This window comes from Phascolarctos cinereus, unplaced genomic scaffold, assembly GCF_003287225.1.
Source record: "Phascolarctos cinereus isolate Bilbo 61053 unplaced genomic scaffold, phaCin_HiC Scaffold_4;HRSCAF=312, whole genome shotgun sequence".
NCBI classification, from domain to species: Eukaryota; Metazoa; Chordata; class Mammalia; order Diprotodontia; family Phascolarctidae; genus Phascolarctos; species Phascolarctos cinereus.
Window position 1 is genome coordinate 89525190 of NW_027555847.1, and position 17815 is coordinate 89543004.

At 45.3% G+C, this 17815-nt stretch overlaps 2 protein-coding genes across 3 annotated transcripts in view; both read left to right on the forward strand.

Annotated features, from left to right (window-relative positions):
• Window positions 1-17815, forward strand: part of VIPR1 (vasoactive intestinal peptide receptor 1) — an 88136-nt gene that overhangs the window by 60362 nt on the left and 9959 nt on the right. Inside the window, exons 4-6 of one of the 2 annotated variants that reach the window (XM_020999207.2) lie at window positions 9791-9900; window positions 12816-12913; window positions 14295-14427. In XM_020999207.2, the coding sequence (XP_020854866.1) occupies window positions 9791-9900; window positions 12816-12913; window positions 14295-14427 (341 nt within the window). The remainder of the gene's footprint in view (window positions 1-9790; window positions 9901-12815; window positions 12914-14294; window positions 14428-17815) is intronic. The other variant, XM_020999208.2, reaches the window with a different exon arrangement.
• Window positions 16549-17318, forward strand: LOC110217057 (uncharacterized). The gene is given in 2 exon segments (XM_078152404.1): window positions 16549-16716; window positions 16719-17318. Coding segments are annotated over 2 exon segments (621 nt in total). The 5' UTR covers window positions 16549-16616; the 3' UTR covers window positions 17240-17318.

Genomic DNA, 17815 nt, shown 5'->3' on the forward strand with positions numbered 1-17815 from the left:
CCAAGCCTCAGCTTTCTCTTCTACAAAGTGAGAAGGTTGGTCTACTCTAGATGACTGCTGTCAGTCAACAAGCATTTATGAAGTACCTACTATGTGCTGGGCACCCTGTTAAGGGCTGATCCATGTGTGATCCCATGATCTCAGGGACCTGCAAAGTCTAATTAAGCCCAGGACGCATCTCACCCAAAGCTGGTAATAGATGTACATTGACTGAGAAAAAGAAAGACCGTTTGAGACAAGGTTCTTTGTGGACCCCTAAGACAGGCTGGTGAGACTTGGTACTTTACTACTGTTGTTCCGTCCTTTTCAGTTATGTCCGACTCTTCTTAACTCCATCTGGGGTTTTTCTGGCAAAGATACTGGAACTGTTTGCCATTTCCTTCTCCAGCTCATTTTACAGGTGAGGAAACTGAGGCAAATAGGGTGAAGTGACTTGCCCAGGGTGACATAGCTACTAAGTGTCTGAGACCAGATTTGAACTTTTGAAGATGAGTCTTCCTGACTCCTTGGCCCCGCACTCTATCCACTGCTGCTTCTAGCTGCTAATACTTTTCCCTAAATTCTTAATTGAAGAAAATGCTACATTTCAGTTAAAGGTTAATGAAAATCAAGATGGAATTTTTTCCCATCCAAATTCACAGACCCTCTGAAATCTATTCATGGACTCCTCAGGGGTCTTTAAGAGCCCCCTGATCTAGTCTAATACCCTTATTGTGCAGTGGAAGAAACTGAGATCCAGGTAAGAAAAGGATTTTCTTAAGGTCACATTGCCTTTAAGTGGTAGAAATCAGGATTTGAACCCAGGACCTGTGACTCTTATGACTTTCCATTATATGATACTTCTTTGGAAGCTAAAGGAGCCAGGGGAGGGGTTAGAATGCCCAAGGTCACAAATGGGTGTGGGGAGGGGATTTGAAGGTAGGTTTCCCAGGTGAGGTTAGATGGAATGAAGGTTAGGAGTCCCATAAGCAGTACTGGCCAAACCTGTCAAGGTGGGGCTGTGGTTCCTTTGGTTCAGATCAGAAGCCTGGGCTCTGTCTGTTTTCCCTTTGTTTCTTTGGGAAGAAGGGTAGGTTAGAGTTAGGATAAACAGTCCAAGCCCTGGGGGTGGAGCTGGGAAACGCTTGTCAGTTCCTGTGGTGATGGGATGACTCTAAAGTCTGGGAGAGCCTAAGAACTCGGTGGTCCTGGCAGCTAGGGACCCTCAGCATCATCATTCCAAATAAATAAACCCCGCTTAGCAGCTCTGGCCATTCAACAACTAAAGCTCTCATTCCACGGGGATTTGTGGTTTACAAACCACTTGCTTTAGGACAGCCCCAAGAGGCAGAGAGATGCAGGGATTAAGGATCGGAGCCTGGGTCTTCTCCCCCTACTAGACTGTGGAACTCCCTGAAAACTGGGCCCAGATCATGTCTTATTTAATTTTTAAATCTCCCCACAGTAGGTCCTTAAATGCTTGTTGAATGATGACTTTAGAATAAAATGGAAACTTCTAATCCTTGCCTTAACCCAAAGCTCTGCATCATCTGCCTTCTAGCTACCCTGATTATACCTCACTCCCTTTTGGGCCCTCTTTATTCCAGTCTAAGAGATGACTCTCTGTGACCTGGAATCTGTCCTGCCCTCTCCTGATGCCAGTCATTCTCACAGATTGTCTGTCTGTCTCTTAGGTCTAGAATCATTCCCCCCACTGGCCCATCTCCACCTGTTAAAAGCCTTCTCTTCCTTCAAAGTTCAGCTTTTGCAATACATTGAGAAGAAGAAAAAAAAAAAGCGGTGATTCAGGAATCAGAGGACCTGGGTTCAAATTCGGCCTTTGATGTTTACTACCTATGCGACCTTAGTTTATTTCTCTGGGCCCCAGTTTCTACGATCTCTTCCCCTCCCCCCCACAAAGTGCTCTTCCCTTCTCAGCTTGTTTTGCCCACCATCCCACCCTGTTCGGTGTCATACTTCCCTGTGTGCCTACTGAATGGATTGTAAACTCTTTGAAGGCAGGGCCTATCATTATCATTTAATCAGCCTTTGCTCAGATGAACTGCACTGAAGGATTTCAGAATTCTGGGGGTGCATGACTTCATCAAAGTGAGTGCTTGGACCCAGCCCAACCTTAGTAGACAAGCCCCTTGAGCTCCTAAGTCTAAAAACCATTAATCATCACGAGGCAGCTTGCTCCCTGTTAATGCCCTCTCCAAGCTTCACCAGGCTTGTCCTCCTAGGCCAGTGGTACTAGTGACACTCTTGTGAAGCCCTTTCAGCTCGGTGTAGGACCTCTCAGAGCACACAGAGCCTGGAGCCACCCCAGCCTCCATGATAAGATATCAGTGGAGGCCATTTCTGTGGTCTCAGAAAAATCCTGTGTTGGTGCCTTGTTTCACCTCGCCTTGGAGCTCAAGCTTGGACACTCCCTAGCTGTGGGATGCTGACTATACTGGAGCTATTTCCATATCTGAAAAATGAGGTTAATGATAATGGTATTCTTTACCTCACAGAGTTGTAGTGTGAGCAGTCCTTTAAAAATCTTAAAGTATTATAAACATGGAACCTAGTCTTATGTTTTGTGATATGATATGAACAGGAAGAGAAGGGAGTAAGCATTCATATAGCACCTACTATGGGCCAAACACTTTACAAATATTATTTCATTTGATCCCCACAAAAACCCTGAGATAGGTGCTATTGTTATCCCCATTTTACAGTTGAGGAAATTGAGGCAAACAGGTTCAATGACTTGTCTAGGATCACACAGCTAGTAAGTGTCTGGAGTTGTATTTGAACTCATGTCTTCCTAACTCCAGGCCCAGAACTCTATCCACCAAGCTATATAGCTGCCCATCAAAATAGCTAACATATGATATAACATGATACGATATGTGACATAGATTATACCATCTCACATTATATATTGTTATGTTGTATCATGTCATGTCATATTATATAGCTTGTCAAATTATATTATGATGTGAATTGTTGGGAGGCACACCCACGGCAAGGAGACCAAAATTGGAATATTACCTATAATGGGTCATTGCGGCATAGTGGAATGAGGGCTGGCCTTAGAGGCAGAGAGAGCCAGATTCAAGTCCTGCTTCTGACCCATGCCGACCATGGACATTGTCACTTAACTTTTCAATGCCTCGGACACTTCTCTAAGACTGTAAGTTACAGATGAGTTACCTGTCTCAACTATTTGCTCGCCTCCTTCCACTGAAGAAATGTCCACACTGAGAGTTCCCACACATAGCTATGATTCAATTGCAGATGACAGATAGGTAGGTAGGTAGGTAGGTAGGTAGGTAGGTAGGTAGACAGATAGATGGATGGATGGATGGATGGATGGATGGATGGATGGATGGATGGATAGGGCTCAAAGTTCTGAGATGCCCAACCCCCCCACAACACACACATATATACCCCCCCAACACACACATATACACTACACACACACTCACACACAGGCTTTTCTTTCCTCTCACCAGAGAGTAGCCGGGAGGCCATCTGGGGGCCCCGGAAGGACAGAGGTTGGTTGTTCCCAGAGCTCATGACTGTACTCTTCCTGGGACCCTTGACTCCAGGGTCTCGTAAGAGGGAGCTGGCTCTGTCATTAGCAGTGACAAAGGCTTGGGCTGTGGGATCTGATCTCTCTGATCTGGCAGAAGCCTGTTGGCTGAGGCCCTGTATTTCTTCCTTTTCTCTCTTTGTGAAAGGGAAGTTGTGAAAAGGGGGAAGTCCCCATTTCAAGGCTGAGAACACAAACCAGAGCTGTCAGACACACAAACTGCCCCTTTATCCATGGTGTTTCTGCCTCTCGAGATGCTTTTTCTAAACACCATGGTGACTGAGGGCAGGGTGACTGAGGAGTGGAGCAGAGAGACAAGGTCCAGGACTTGGGCTGCCTCTGCACTATGGGGGAGACACGGTGCCTGCTCACACTTAGGAAGCCCCTATGCTATAGAGAAGACACGGCATCCCTCTGTTATGGAGCCCCTGTACTATGGGGGAAGACACCCTCAGGGAGCCCCTGCACTGGGGTCGGGAGACAAAGTTCCTGCCCAGTTTGGGGGAGGTCCTACATTGTGGGGGAGCCATAGCACCTATCCTTCTATTGCGTAGGAGACCTAGTGCCTGTCCTCAGGGAGCCCTTGTGCTATGGGGAAGATAAACCCTTGGGGACTCCCTGGTCTTTGGAAACAAATGCCCCTGCCCTCAGATCAGAGAGGAACATAGGACTGCAAAGGGGCCAATCATCAGGTCATCTGATAGCAACAGTGACATCTCCCTGGTCTGTAGAGCTTGGGGATTTATGTATGTTCTCAGAAGCTTTTAAGGTAGGTGGTACATTATTATTTTTTTCCATTTTAGACACATGAAAACTGAGGTTCTAAGATGGGAAATGACCTACCCATATTCACACAGCTAGAAAGTCACAGAGTCAGGATTTGAACCCAGGTCTTCTGACTCCTGGGTCACCACATCCTTCTACCCCTGCCTAGATACAGAAAGGACCTTCTTTCTGGCCTCGGTCCTTGATCAACATGATCAAGGAGAGGGAAGGAGACAGAGGCAAAGAGAAAGCAAGGAACTCTCTGTTCTTTCAGCCCAGAGATGCTTTGGACCAGGTCAGGTAGGGAGAACTCTTCTGGTCCCCACCACTATCACCACCTTTTTTTTTTTAATAGTTCTTCTATTTAATCTCAGGAAAACAAAGGCTGGTTTGCCTTAGAAATTAGTCCAACTTGCCTATACATGTCCTTCAATGGATGAGGATCTAGCTTTTGAGATAAAGAGCACAGAAACAGATTCCACCAAGACACATAGTGACCATGAATGGGCATCTCTGAGCTTCATCCTGAAAGAATCTAGTTTGTATGAGCCATCACTCCAAGCCTGTACTCTGCAGCCATTATCTCCATTCTCATGGGGAATCTGGGCTTGTCTTTTCTGATGCTGTCTACAGAGACCAGGGACACCACACACACACACACACACACACACACACACACACACACACACACACCCTTTCATTCTCCTCAGTTATTCCTTGGGACCAATCTTCCAAACATGTTTAGACCCTATTTCATGTCACATGCCCCTCTCTGGGCATAGAGTAGAAAGAACACTGGATTTAAAGACAGAGGACCAAAGTCCAAACCCTCCCTGTCCCACTTACTAGCTCTGCGACTTTGGATGTCACTTAACTTCTCTTCAAATAAGGAGGTCAGACTAGGTGATCTCTAAAGTCTCTTCTACCTTTAAATTCTATACTTTGTTAGCCAAAAACAATATCATAAGTCCATGAGACATGTGTTGCACCTGGATTTATTATAAGAGAAAGCCACATGCATGTGGGAACTCCCTATACAAAGGAGCCCAGAAGTGGAGGAAAAGGGGAAGTCATAGGGGAGGGGAAAGGGACTAATCCCCTCCCAAAGGGGAAGAGAAATCATGAATAAGTAAAATGGCAAAAGCATCATTCTTTTCCCTCACGAACTGCTAGACTGTGAAGATATCATGGTCTGCTCATCTACATTTTCTCAGTCTGGTGCAGACTGGCTGGCACCTGTCTTGACTCCCAAGCACATACAGGGAGTCCAGTTGGGAAAAAAAACCAATAAATTGTGTCAACTCAGAGGGGCTTCATCCTTGACACGTTCAGGGTCTCCCAAATCCTCTGGGTCCAGTGTTTCTGGAAAATATGGCAACTCAAAAAGACAAGTTCAGGGGACCCTTTCACAACATCTATGAATGGGAAGGGAATAAACATTTCCATCACGTCCACTGTGCATACGGGTGTTGGAGGAGGACTGGCACCTCTGGTCTGAGGGCTTGCTGAGTATTTTTCAGGGTCACTCCTTCACCTTTGGCATCCACTTAGCATTCAACTCTCACCTATGGCTCCAAGAAGCTGTGAGCTTCCGAGAGGGTACAGAGCAGCTGTACCCCAACGAACCGTGTTGGCAGACAGGCTGAACCAGGGTAACCTTGGATGAGGGGAACCAATGGCCATAAACCCATCGGTGAGTTAGGGGGGCGTCTACCCCAACGTGAAGACTTCCCCCAGCAGAATGGGCAGATGAGAACAATTTGTTCTAACAGCCACAAAGGTAGCAGAAGCAGGCCCCGTGGTGTGCTTAGAGCTTGGTCAGACATCAGAGACACCAAGGCCATCTACTGCTTCCTGGGCCATCACCCGACATCCTGACTTTTGTCTTACCGCTGGACTTCGATGACTCTGGAAGAGAGAGTGAGGCTGATGACTTTGTGCAGCTCTGCCTCACTTAAATCCAATTTACAAACAAGTCAAGATGTCACCTTGGTCTGCTTCAAAAATGAAGAACAAATAACAGTGACTATGTGCTGGGTTCTGTATGGAGCATTTTACAAATATTATCTTATTTGATGCTGTTATTATTCCCATTTTACAGTTGAGGAAACTGAGGCAAAGAGCAATTAGTTAACTTGCTCAGGGGCACACAACTTGTTCAGTTGTTTTTCAGTCATGTCCAACTCTTCGTAAACCTATTTGGGGTCTTCTTGGCAAACATACTGGAGTGCTTTGCCATTTCCTTCACTAGTTCATTTTAAAGATGGGGAAACTGAGGCAAAAAGAGTTAAATGACTTGCTCAGGCTCACACAGCTAGTAAGTGTCCAAGATCAGATTTGACCTCAGGTCTTTCTGACTCCAAATCTAGCTAGGTTCCACTATGCCATGCCTGCTGTCTTACTGAACTATCTTGATTCCTTCTAACTAATCCTTTGTTCTGTTTACCTCTTCTCTCCCTCAAAGGCTCAATGTTCATTACAAAGTGCCAATTTAATGGCACTTTGAAAAAGAACCAGATTAAGCCCCAAGGCACGATGGAAATTAATCCCGGCCTAATTGATCAAACGAACATTTATTAAGGTTTAACACATGCTAGGCACTGTGCTAAGCTATGGGCACACAAAGAAAGACAAAAACATAGTCTCTGTTCTCAAGAAGCTGACATTTTAGTGAGGAAGACAACATGTAAATAAATACATAAGGATGGATATTTTTATTTATTCTGAACTTAATAAACACCAAAGAAAATGTAATTTCCTCTTTATAAAGTAAAACAGAGAAAGAAAATTATACACATAGATGTGAACCTCTCTTAATGATTCCTTTTTAAGTAAATACATTTTCAACACATAACTTCCAAAACTGCCCTTCTTGACTGTGTTTCCTCCCATTCTCTTCTGTGCAATCTAAAAAACAAAATTCTGAATGATTCTCTATTCTTTCTTTTCTTTTTTGGCAACTTTTCACCCTCCTGCCCATTCTCATTAAAAAGAAAAAGAAAACCCTTGTAACACATACGCATAGTAAAACAAAACAATCCCAACTTTGGCTGTGTCTGGAGAATGTGTATTTCATTCTGTCCCCTGAATGTGTCTTCCCTCTGTCAAGAGAGAGGCAGCATGTGACATCAGTTGTGTTTGGTCATCGCTCTGTTCAGAGTTCCCAAGTCTTTCAAGGTGACTTTTCTTTACAATGTAGTTGTTGTTGTACACATACAAGTGACAGAGAGATTAGATGGAAGGTAGCCTTAGAGGGAGACTTCAGGAACATATGGTCCACTCAGGTCACATAACTGATGAATGTGATTTCACCATGGGTCTCAAAGCAGTGCAAAAGGGGTGCGCAAAAAGAGATATTCAGCACTCCTTGGCTTATTCAGACAATAGTGGGGAAGGATTAGAGGAGGAGGGTAGTACAGGTAAGGGTCCATGGTGATGGTCCTATCCTCTTGTAAGGCAGGAAGGGAGAGGGGATTGATGGATTGATAATATAGGCCACAAATTTCCCCTGGTATCTTTTACAAGAGGAAGGAAAGGAGAGGAGAGGAGAAAAGGAAGAAAGGAAGAAAGAAGTGAAGGAAGGAGCATTTATTAGTATAACATGGGTGGGGGAATGAAAGTACCTAGCTCAGGTACATGGTTTTGAAGACTGGAGGCCAGGAACATGGCAGGTTGGGAAATGAAGGCCAGCCTGGTCCTCTTCACAAAATGGAGGCCCTAGGAGAAACTCACCAATAGGAAAGGAGGGTAGATGTTATTGCAGGTTAAGAAGGCTACAGAGATGACTCTTATCTATATTCCAGGGCAAGAAGTCTCCAGGTATGGAGGGAAGTCCCAGGCCCAGAAAAGAAATAAAGGACAGCCTGGGCTCCTCCACAAAATGGAAGCTGGATTGCTTTGAACACACTTAGACTGACTCTAGCCCAAGAATGGTAGAACCACAGTGCTGAGCTGTCTCCAGAAGGGAGGAGTCTGGGTCATTTGGAGCCAGCCACACACCCTTGGACAGTTTCCTTTGTGAATATGTTTGTAACAGGGCCAGTAGGATTAGGACTGAGATTTGACCATGGCCTGTCTCTGCTGTGAGGAGGGAATCAGGCTGTGGTCCACCATGCTGGTCCAGGTAGCCCTCAGCCTTCAGGTCCTATGCCCGTGTATTGCTGGTGGCCTTAACCCACACTTTTAGCTCCTGTGACCAAGACTTCACTGGGATAATCAAGACTGCAGGCTGCAGCCACTGTGGCCTGAATCATTGTAGTGACCGTTGTTGCTGTGAACAAACAAGGTGATAGTAACTTGAGATGGGAGTCTCAAGGGACAGTGGCGTAAGAGGAGATACCCTGAGAGTGGTTTTCCCTGCATTTGGGAGTTGCCTCATGGGACGCTTTAAATTCAAAGTTCCAGAGTGCTAGAGTTTGGGCACCACCAGCCTCTGAGAGGAAGATTCTGCAATCACATCTAGCTTTGTTAAGAAAGGAAAGGATCACATTGGTGGCCCCTGGAGCCAGGCCTTCCAGAGGGCCAGGAAGTCTAGAGCTTGCCAATCTTCCCCTAGATTGCTATGAGCTGCTGGGACAGCGCAGGTCCATGGTAAAGGGAAATGTTTATTGAGCCACCCCCAAAACGTATTAACATCCCAAGGAGTCTGTGGGCTGTGTGGGTACTTAATGTGTTTTTTCTGTCTGTCCACAGGGTGGACTGCTCACAACTCTGCCCTTTGCATTTTTTGCACTTTCTGAATGTCTATCCCACACCTAACATGCATTTAGTGCACTGACTGCTCACGTAAGAGTCAGGGACCCACATTTAAGGAGACCTTTGTGTTTAGGTATGAATATATACATATATGTATATATATATATATATATATATATATATATATATATGTATATATATATATGTATATATATATATGTATATATATATATATACATATATATATACATATATATACATATATATGTAATTCTATAAGAGGGCAGGAAGAGCCAGACAGAAAATGACCTTCTTGATCAGGACCTGAGCAGGTGCTTGTAAATCCAGAGCACTTGTGTAGGAGGATGAGGTAGGAAACCTGAGCCATAGGTCAGAGCTTATTCTGGGGCTAGGGATCTATTCATCTCCTAAGAGACTGTAACTCATGCTTTGGGCTAACAATAAGGCTGTTATCCCTGAAAAGAAGGGACATATTCCAAGCTTCTCTCCTGCAATCCTCAGAATACATCTGTTTGGACTTAGAATATTTGCAGAGAGGGCTGCTCTGTCCTGAATCAAACAGCTCACCCAGAGCCAGTGGGAAGGGTGACAAGCAGACCAGACAGGGCTTTCCAGGTTGGGAGGAGTGGTGTTTATGGATGCAGTCACAGTCCAATCCTCTGGACAGTTTACATTCTGGCCTGAACTGCCAGGGCCAGCTCTGGGGCCTGGGGCCTGCATGACCTTTGTCTCCCTCTTTCTACCCAGGTGGTAACGTGACCAGGAAATGTACCATCACAGGATGGACAGACATGATCCCAGCTCCCTATCCTATTGCCTGTGGCTCAGATGACAACACAACAACACCCCGTGACAAGGTGGGTTATGCTGAGCCCTCCTACCAAAATATTTTCCCCATCCTCCTAGAGACTTTGGAGTTCCATCTACTTCCTCATCTTATCCCTTAGCCCCAGACAATGAGGAAACATAATTACTGAGACCCTAAGAGCCAGAAGAGCTGGGTTCTAAGTCCCACCCAACTCCGCCCTATGAGCGCAGGTGATTTCAGTTAATTCACTCAACAGCTCTAAGCCTCAGTTTCCTGTCTATAAAACTAGAATAACAATACCCATACTGCTAACCTCATGAGGTTACTGAGAGGATCAAAAAAGATAATGCATTCAAAGCTTTTCATAAACCTTAAAATGCTTAGAAACTATTAGCTATTTGCTCTATTTCAAAGCTAGAGGGAATTGAGACCCAAAGAAAGGAAATGCCAAACCGATGATCACATAATGCATGTCAGAAGTAAGATTCAAACACAAGTCCTTCCTGACTCCAAATTCCAGAGAAAGTATGTAATACTGGTCTTCAGACTATAAATCCAGTGATCTTTGCCATACCATGCTGGTTCCCAGGGATCAGCTCTACCCAGACAAAGAGTGAGTGAGGATTCTAGCTGGAGAGACAGCTCCAGCCAACCACCATCTTTTGTCACTGGAAGGTAGAAGAAGAACTGGACTACTTTGTTGCCCTAGAGCAGGCAGGCCTACACAACCTGTGGCCGGCCATAGGATTTCGGGTGGCCCATGCTCAAAATCTTTTGGGCAGGCCGCAGGTTGTGCAGACCTGCCCTAGAGGGAAGACCTATGACTAATAGGATGTTACATAGCATTAGATTTCAACTCTACATAAGGACTATCTAACACTTTGGGTTGCCCCATCATGGAAAAGACTGCCTTGTGAAGCAGCTCCCTAGCATTAGAAATGCTTGAGCAGAGCAGCTGGCGGGATGACCACTGGAGGGATTATATTTCAGGTACAGGCTGGACCCCATGCCCTCCAAGGTCACTTCCAGTTTTGAGATGCTTTGATTCTGTTACTCATCCCTCTTTAAGGTACATTCTGGGTCTGTTTAGTTACACAATAAAATCCAGAATCTCAGCATTGTGGAATTGAAAGGGACCCCAGAGGCTGGCTAACATGAGTCCCCCCCTTTACAAGCTTCCCAACAAGGGAATCCAGCCTTGGATATGTGGGAACCTCCTAAGCCCTCGGTCTACCTCTTCCATTTGGAACTCCAGCTCCAATCTTTAGAAAGGTTTTCCTGAATTCAAGGCTAAATTTGCCACTTGGCAGCTTCGACTCCATACTTCCTGGTTCTGCTCTCAGGGGCTAAGCAACACTGTCCAGGAAAAGGGGATGGATTGCTCCTTGAACCCCTTCCCTCCCAGGCAACCTCTCCCCCACCAAGAACTGTGACTCAGGTTACCAGTGACCTACAGTTCAGCTCCTGATGACCAGTGTCTGACATTGAATCTTGTCTTATGGTTGCCAGAGCTCATTTTGTGCATATGAAAGCCTCTGCATTCAGCGAAAGCAGAAGTAGGAGGAGTCACATAGATCAGGGTTTCTTAAACTTTTTCCACTGGGGCCGCTTTTCCCTTTTCGGCAATGTTCGTTGGTGTTGCGTGATGTGATGACATGCACAATGCAGTGTGCATGCTTTGTGTTCAGAACCAAGGCTGCAGCAAAGTTGCAGGATGCAACACAGACAGGCACTGCCAGAAACACCTTACATTCATTTTCTTTTCGATTTTGAATTAATTTTTGGTCGTTGTGTGTTCAGAGACCTTTTACTGTTGCCAAATTTCTTGCGACCCCATAAGGGGTTGTGACCCACAGTTTAAGAAGTGCTGGAGATGACCTCTAAGGTTTTTTCTAGGTCAAAAGGTATGAAGTCAAGAGGCCAAAACAAGCTAAGTTCACGAGCTGCCCTTCACCACACTGACCCCCCACTCCCTGGGCAGAAGGGACATCTTTGCATTTTTGTGGTTATCTCCCTTACCAAACTCAACCCAATTCCATGGCCTAATGAGCTTTTGGGGAAGGGGCAGTTGGTCAGGAAAGAGGAAGCTGCTTATTATTTTTCCCTTTTCCTTTGATTTTCTTTTCCTTCATACCAGAAAGGGGTAAGTAGCTGACATTCTCTTCCCTGAACCAAAATTGGCAGGCAGGCAGGCAGCAAGTTCTTCTGTTATTCAATGGTCAGAAAGCTTAGGGTATAGATAATGAAAATTAGAAGTCACTTTTCAACAGAACTTTTTAGCCTTACCTTTCCTCAGAATAACTTTGTGAAGTACATTAGGACCACAGTATCTGTGGTCCACAAATACAATATATATTTATCAAATACCTGCCATAGGGAAGGTGTGGTCTTTCCAGAAGACAAGCATCCCTGCCTTCAAGGAATGCATAGTTTACAAGACCATTTGTCAATTCAAAGGACGGAGCCTTCTACTGGGGAGCGGCTCCAGGAGACTTACACTTAGTACATGTTGGGCATTTCACTCTGAGGCCTGGATGATAAGGGCAACCAGGAAAGTAGTTTCTTGTATTCAGCCAACAGTCAATGACACATTCTGACAGGGTGGATATGTGACTGTGATGATATGCATTGTCTAAAATAGACAATAATCCCCCCAAAATTACAGAAGCATAGAACTTCAAAGTTGGAAATCAAACTTTAGAAATAATCTGGTCCAACCTCCTCATTTTACAGATGGGGAAACAGAGGTCTGAGTAGGGAAAAAGACTCACCCAAGATCACACTACTAGTGAGTAGCAGGGCCCAGGTCTCTCATGATGATTATTGGTGGGGTGAGGCAGCTTTAGATGTGTGGTGGGGCAACTTGGGAGGAGTAAAGCTGGGCCTAACTCTCCCCAACTCCCAAAAAGCCATCATTTTGTTAATGCACTTCTCTTTCCTCCCACCTCCCTTTTTCACATGAAGCAGAGTTTCTTTGGCTTTCTGAAGACTGGATACACTATAGGCCACAGCCTCTCCCTCAGTGCACTCACCATAGCCATGGTCATCCTGTGTGTGTTCAGGTGAGGCTGGGGTCGGGGGGTGGGGGGCAGGGGGATGAGGAGAAGGGAGGGAGAGGAGTATAGGAGAAGAGGGAGTGAGATCTCTAAGACCACCTCCAATGCTTCCTCCTAACAGGAGCTGAAGCCCTCACACCCTTCCCACTTAGCTCCAGGGATGGTGGGTGATGAATCAAGCCACTTCTGCCCTCTTCCCTCTTTGCAGCCTGACTCACGAGTCCCAGGCTTTGCAAATAATGGACTTTGCAAACAAGGAGTACAATGGTTTTATCCGCGGGCAAAGGTAGAGGGTTGCAAAGATCTTGGAATGACCAGGAATAGAGAGCCTGGTGCTATAGCCAGAGAGTGAGAGGATCTAGAGCAAGATGAAACCTTAGAGATCATATCTCACTGAGACCCTTCACTTCCTGGGCACCCAAATGGCACAGTGCATAAAGCACTAGACCTGGAGTCAGAGAGTGACTGACCATGTGACCCTGAGCAAGTCACTTAACCTCTCTTAGCCTCGATTTCCCTATCTGTAAAATGGGGATAATAACAGCATCTACCTCACAGATTAGAGCTAAGAAGACAGAGGTTATGAGAGTTAAATGAGATAATCTTTGTAAAGTGCTTTGCAGACTTTAAAGTGCTATATAAATACTAGCTATGCTAATGATGATGATGATGATGGTGATGATGGTGATGATGATGATGATGATGATAATTATGGGTAAGGACACTGAGAGCCAAAATGGGAGAAAGACTCATCCAAGGTCACACAGCTAGTTAAGTGTCAGAGGGTGAATTTGAATTCAGGTCCTCTGACTCCACTAAATTGAGTGCTCTGTCTACCATACCATGTTGGCTCTTACCCAGATCCAGCCTTTGTTGACAGCCTCATGGGGTGAAATTGTTCTGCTTGTCTCCAGAAAGAACTAGGACCAACAGGGAAAGCTATGGGGTGGGGGGGGGGGGAGGCAGATTTGGGCTCTGTGTATGAGAAAACTTAATGACAATTAGAGGTGTCCAAAAATGGACTGGGCCATCTTGGGAAGATAGAGCTCCCTGTCTCTGGAAGTCTTCAAGCAGTGGCTGCTGTGACTATTTGGTTGAGGCATTTATAGAGGGGATTCCTGCCCAGGATCAGAGCTGGTATTTAAGAGTAGTTTTTTTGGGTCCTTTATATCTCCCTACCCCATGTTATCAGGATTAAACCAGAAATCATTTAGAAAACCAAACCCGCAGAATGCTTCTGTACTGGAGGAGGTCAGTAGAGGGTCTTGGATGATCTGTGGTCTGGAAGTGGTGAAAAGCTAACCAGGATGGCTTGGGAGAGGGGAGGAAGGAGGGAAGGAAGGATCTGGGACAGGCAGGATGATCTTTGCCCTTTTGCTGCCCACAGAAAGCTGCACTGCACCCGCAACTACATCCACATGCACCTGTTCACATCCTTCATCCTTCGGGCAGTTGCTGTCTTCCTCAAAGACACTGTCGTCTTCCCAGTCATGGAGCATGAAGAATGTGTCCCAGGCTCAGTAAGGGGCAGACAAAATCCCTAGGGGAACTAAAACTGTTACACGAGGAATTTCTGAAGCCAAGATTGGGGGGCTCTGGGTACCCCTCATTTCCAACATCCTTTTTAACTCTCTCCCTATCTCTTAATGTCTGCTCTCCCCCATTTCTCTCTGCCTCCATATTTTTGTCTATCTTCTTGGTTATCTCTGTCTCTATCTCTCTCTGTTGTCTCTCTGTCTCTGTTATCTCTCTGTCTGTCTGTCTCTTTCAATCTGTCTCTTCATATTTCTGCCTCTCCTTAACCTAGTCTTCTCCCTTCACATCTCTCTGCCTTTCCCACTCCATCTCTCACTTTCTGTCTCAGCTCTATTTTATGCCCTTCTTCTTCCCTCCTGTCATTCCTTTTTTTCTCTGTCTTCTTAGCTGTCTCCCTCTGTCCCCCTCTGTCCCTCTCTGTCCCCCTCTCCCTTTCCTTTTCTCTTCATCTGTCTCCCCATATCTCCCATCTCTCTCCATCTCTCTGTTTCTCTTTTTTTTTTCTTCCCTCTCTTTCTCCTTCCCTCCTCCTCTCTGTGTCTCTCTGTTCTGTCTTTTTCTCTCTCTTTGTCTCTATTCTCTGTGTGTCTCTGTTCTCTTTCTCTGTCTCTCTCTGTTTCTCTCTGTTCTCTTCCTCTGTCTTTCTGTTCTTTCTCTTTCCATCTCTCTATCTCTCTGTTCTGTCTCCTCTCTGTTTCTCTCCCTTCTGTCTCTCTGTCTGTTCTCTCTCTCCTCTCTATCTGTCTCTGCTCTCTATCTCTACCTCTCTCTGGTTTTTTCTCTTTTCTGTCTTGTCTTTCTCTCTCTCCTCTCTCCTCTCTCTCCTCTCTCTCTCTCTCTCTCTCTCTCTCTCTCTCTCTCTCTCTCTCTCTCTCTCTCTCTCTCTCTCTCCTCTGTCTCTCTATTCTTTCTCAGTCTCCTTCTCTCTCTTTGTCTCTTTCTGTTCTGTCTCTCCCCATATTCAGTTTGATTCAACAAACATTTATTAAGCAACTACTATGTTCCAGGCACTAAGAATACAAAAATAAAAAATCAAACAGTATCTGCCCTTGAAGAGCTTATAGTCTTCCAGGGAAGGGGGAACAATGTGTACACAGATACACTTGGTGGTACGAAATTTGTACAAAGCCGTTTTGGTGGCCAGGATAAGGCAGGAGGTGAATGGGGAGTAGTACGAACAACTGAGGGGACTGGGAAAGGCCTCATGTTAGAGGAGACACTTGAGTTGAACCTTGGAGGAAGCCAAGGATTCCAAGAGACTGAGGTGAAGACAGAAGACATTCTAGGCATAGGGAAAAACCAGGGTTACATATAGGGAACAGCAACCAGGCCAAGCTAGACAGAAAATAATGAATGAGGAGGGTATAACACAAAAACAAATTGGAAAAGTTAGGTTGGAGCCAGATTGGGAAGAATTTGTAATTCCAAAGAGAGGAGTCTCTATCTCTCTTTCTCAATAGCTTTCTCTCACACATTCTTCATACCCCATACCACGCAAACCCCAGCCCCCAGTATACAAGCACACCATCAATACATGGGCTATGTAAGCCTAATACACACATATCCACCACAAACTATAGGCCACACCTCTAAAGTGAGACTTATTTAAAAGGAAAACAATATCTAAGTGTGTACCCTGAAAAATAATACTGATAATAGAAGCTAAATCAGTTGTAGGTGATAACAGGGGTGAGGGGAAATGTAAGTCACGGTGGGATCAATACAGGCATAGGTTCCCAAAGTGGGTGATACCACCCTCGGGGTGGGTGCTGGAATGATCCAGGGCAATAGTAGCCTAGGGTGCAATTGGGGGGCATTAAATAAAAATAAGGGGGCTGTGGAAGCATAAGGAAAGAAGAGAAGAAAATTTTGAAAAACTATTCACACGTTTCATCTGTTTGTAACAGAGTTAAAGTCATAGTGATTACATTATTTTCCAAATAAACACACAAAATGCATGTTATTGCCTATCGGTGGTCAAGTCCACCAACAGGTCTTAACAAGCAAGTGTTGGCAGGCAAGCAAGTCACACATTGTCAGAAAGTCCAGCACGTAACAGCAGGAATATATGTATGAAATGACCTGTTTACAACACAATGCTACAGCTTTCTCTCTCTCACTTTGGCCTCTTCCGGTCGGTGGAGTGCCTGTTAGCACAGGCTGTGGTGTAAAGATGGCTAAGTCTAAGAACCATACCACCCATAATCAATCACGAAAATGGCACAGAAATGGCATCAAGAAACCTAGGTCACAGAGTTACGAGTCTCTGAAAGGGTTGACCCCAAGTTTCTGAGAAACATGTGCTTTGCCAAGAAACATAAGAAGAAGGGGCTGAAGAAGATGCAGACCAACAACGCCAAAGCCATCACAGCACGAGCAGAGGCCATCAAGGCCCTGAGCACCACAGCCTCCAAGGCCAAGCTCCTCAGGCCCAAGATCCCCAAGGCCAGTGTCCAGCGTGCTGGCCATAAGATGGCCACCAAGCACCCAGGCCCTAGAGTCGGCATCAAACGGCCAGGCCCCAGTGTCATGAAGCCTGACCCCAAGGCTGCCAAGCCCACTGACCCCAAGGCTGCCAAGTCTGCCACCAAGGTCAGTAAGTCTGATCCCAAGGCTACCAAATCTGGCCCCAAACCCAGCAAATCTGAAGCCAAGGTCGCCAAGTCTGATCCCAAGGCCACAAAGCCCAGTGATTCCAAGGCCACAAAGCCCAGTGATTCCAAGGGTGCTAAGCCTGCTGAGTCCAAACCCAAAGATTCTGGGGCTAAAGCTGCTAGTCCCAAGCCTTCAAAATAGATGCTTCAGGACAGAAGGACTTGTTTAAACCCTAAACTACCATCTTTTCCCAGTCAGGGTATGATTATTCTATTCAATATTTTGTACAAATAAAGAAAATGGTGAATCATTAAAAAAATACAGTGCTATATGGTTGCATGACACAATATTGCATAATCAAAATTTCAGTGCAGAAAAAAATGACAAATTTACAATAAATTATTAAATATAAGATGTGTCATTTAAAAAATACATATTTTATATTTTTTGAAATGATGCAAATTTTAAAGGAAAAATCAAAACATTAAAGGGTTAAAGATTTCCAGAGGGGTGCTGAGTAATTTTTTTTAAAGGGGGCAGTAGGCCAAATAAATTTGAGAACCTCGGCTATAGACCTATCAGATACACACCTCACCCACTTTGTTTGGCCTCTCTCAATGTAAAACACATGTCCTCTCTCTATCTCTCCATCTCGTCCGTCTCTCTCCCTCTCCTTCCTTCTCCCTATCTCTCCCTGTCCCTCTCTCCTTCCTTTTCCCTCCCTCTGCCTATCTCTCCGTCCCTCTCCCTATTTCCCCCACTCTTTCTATCTCCGTA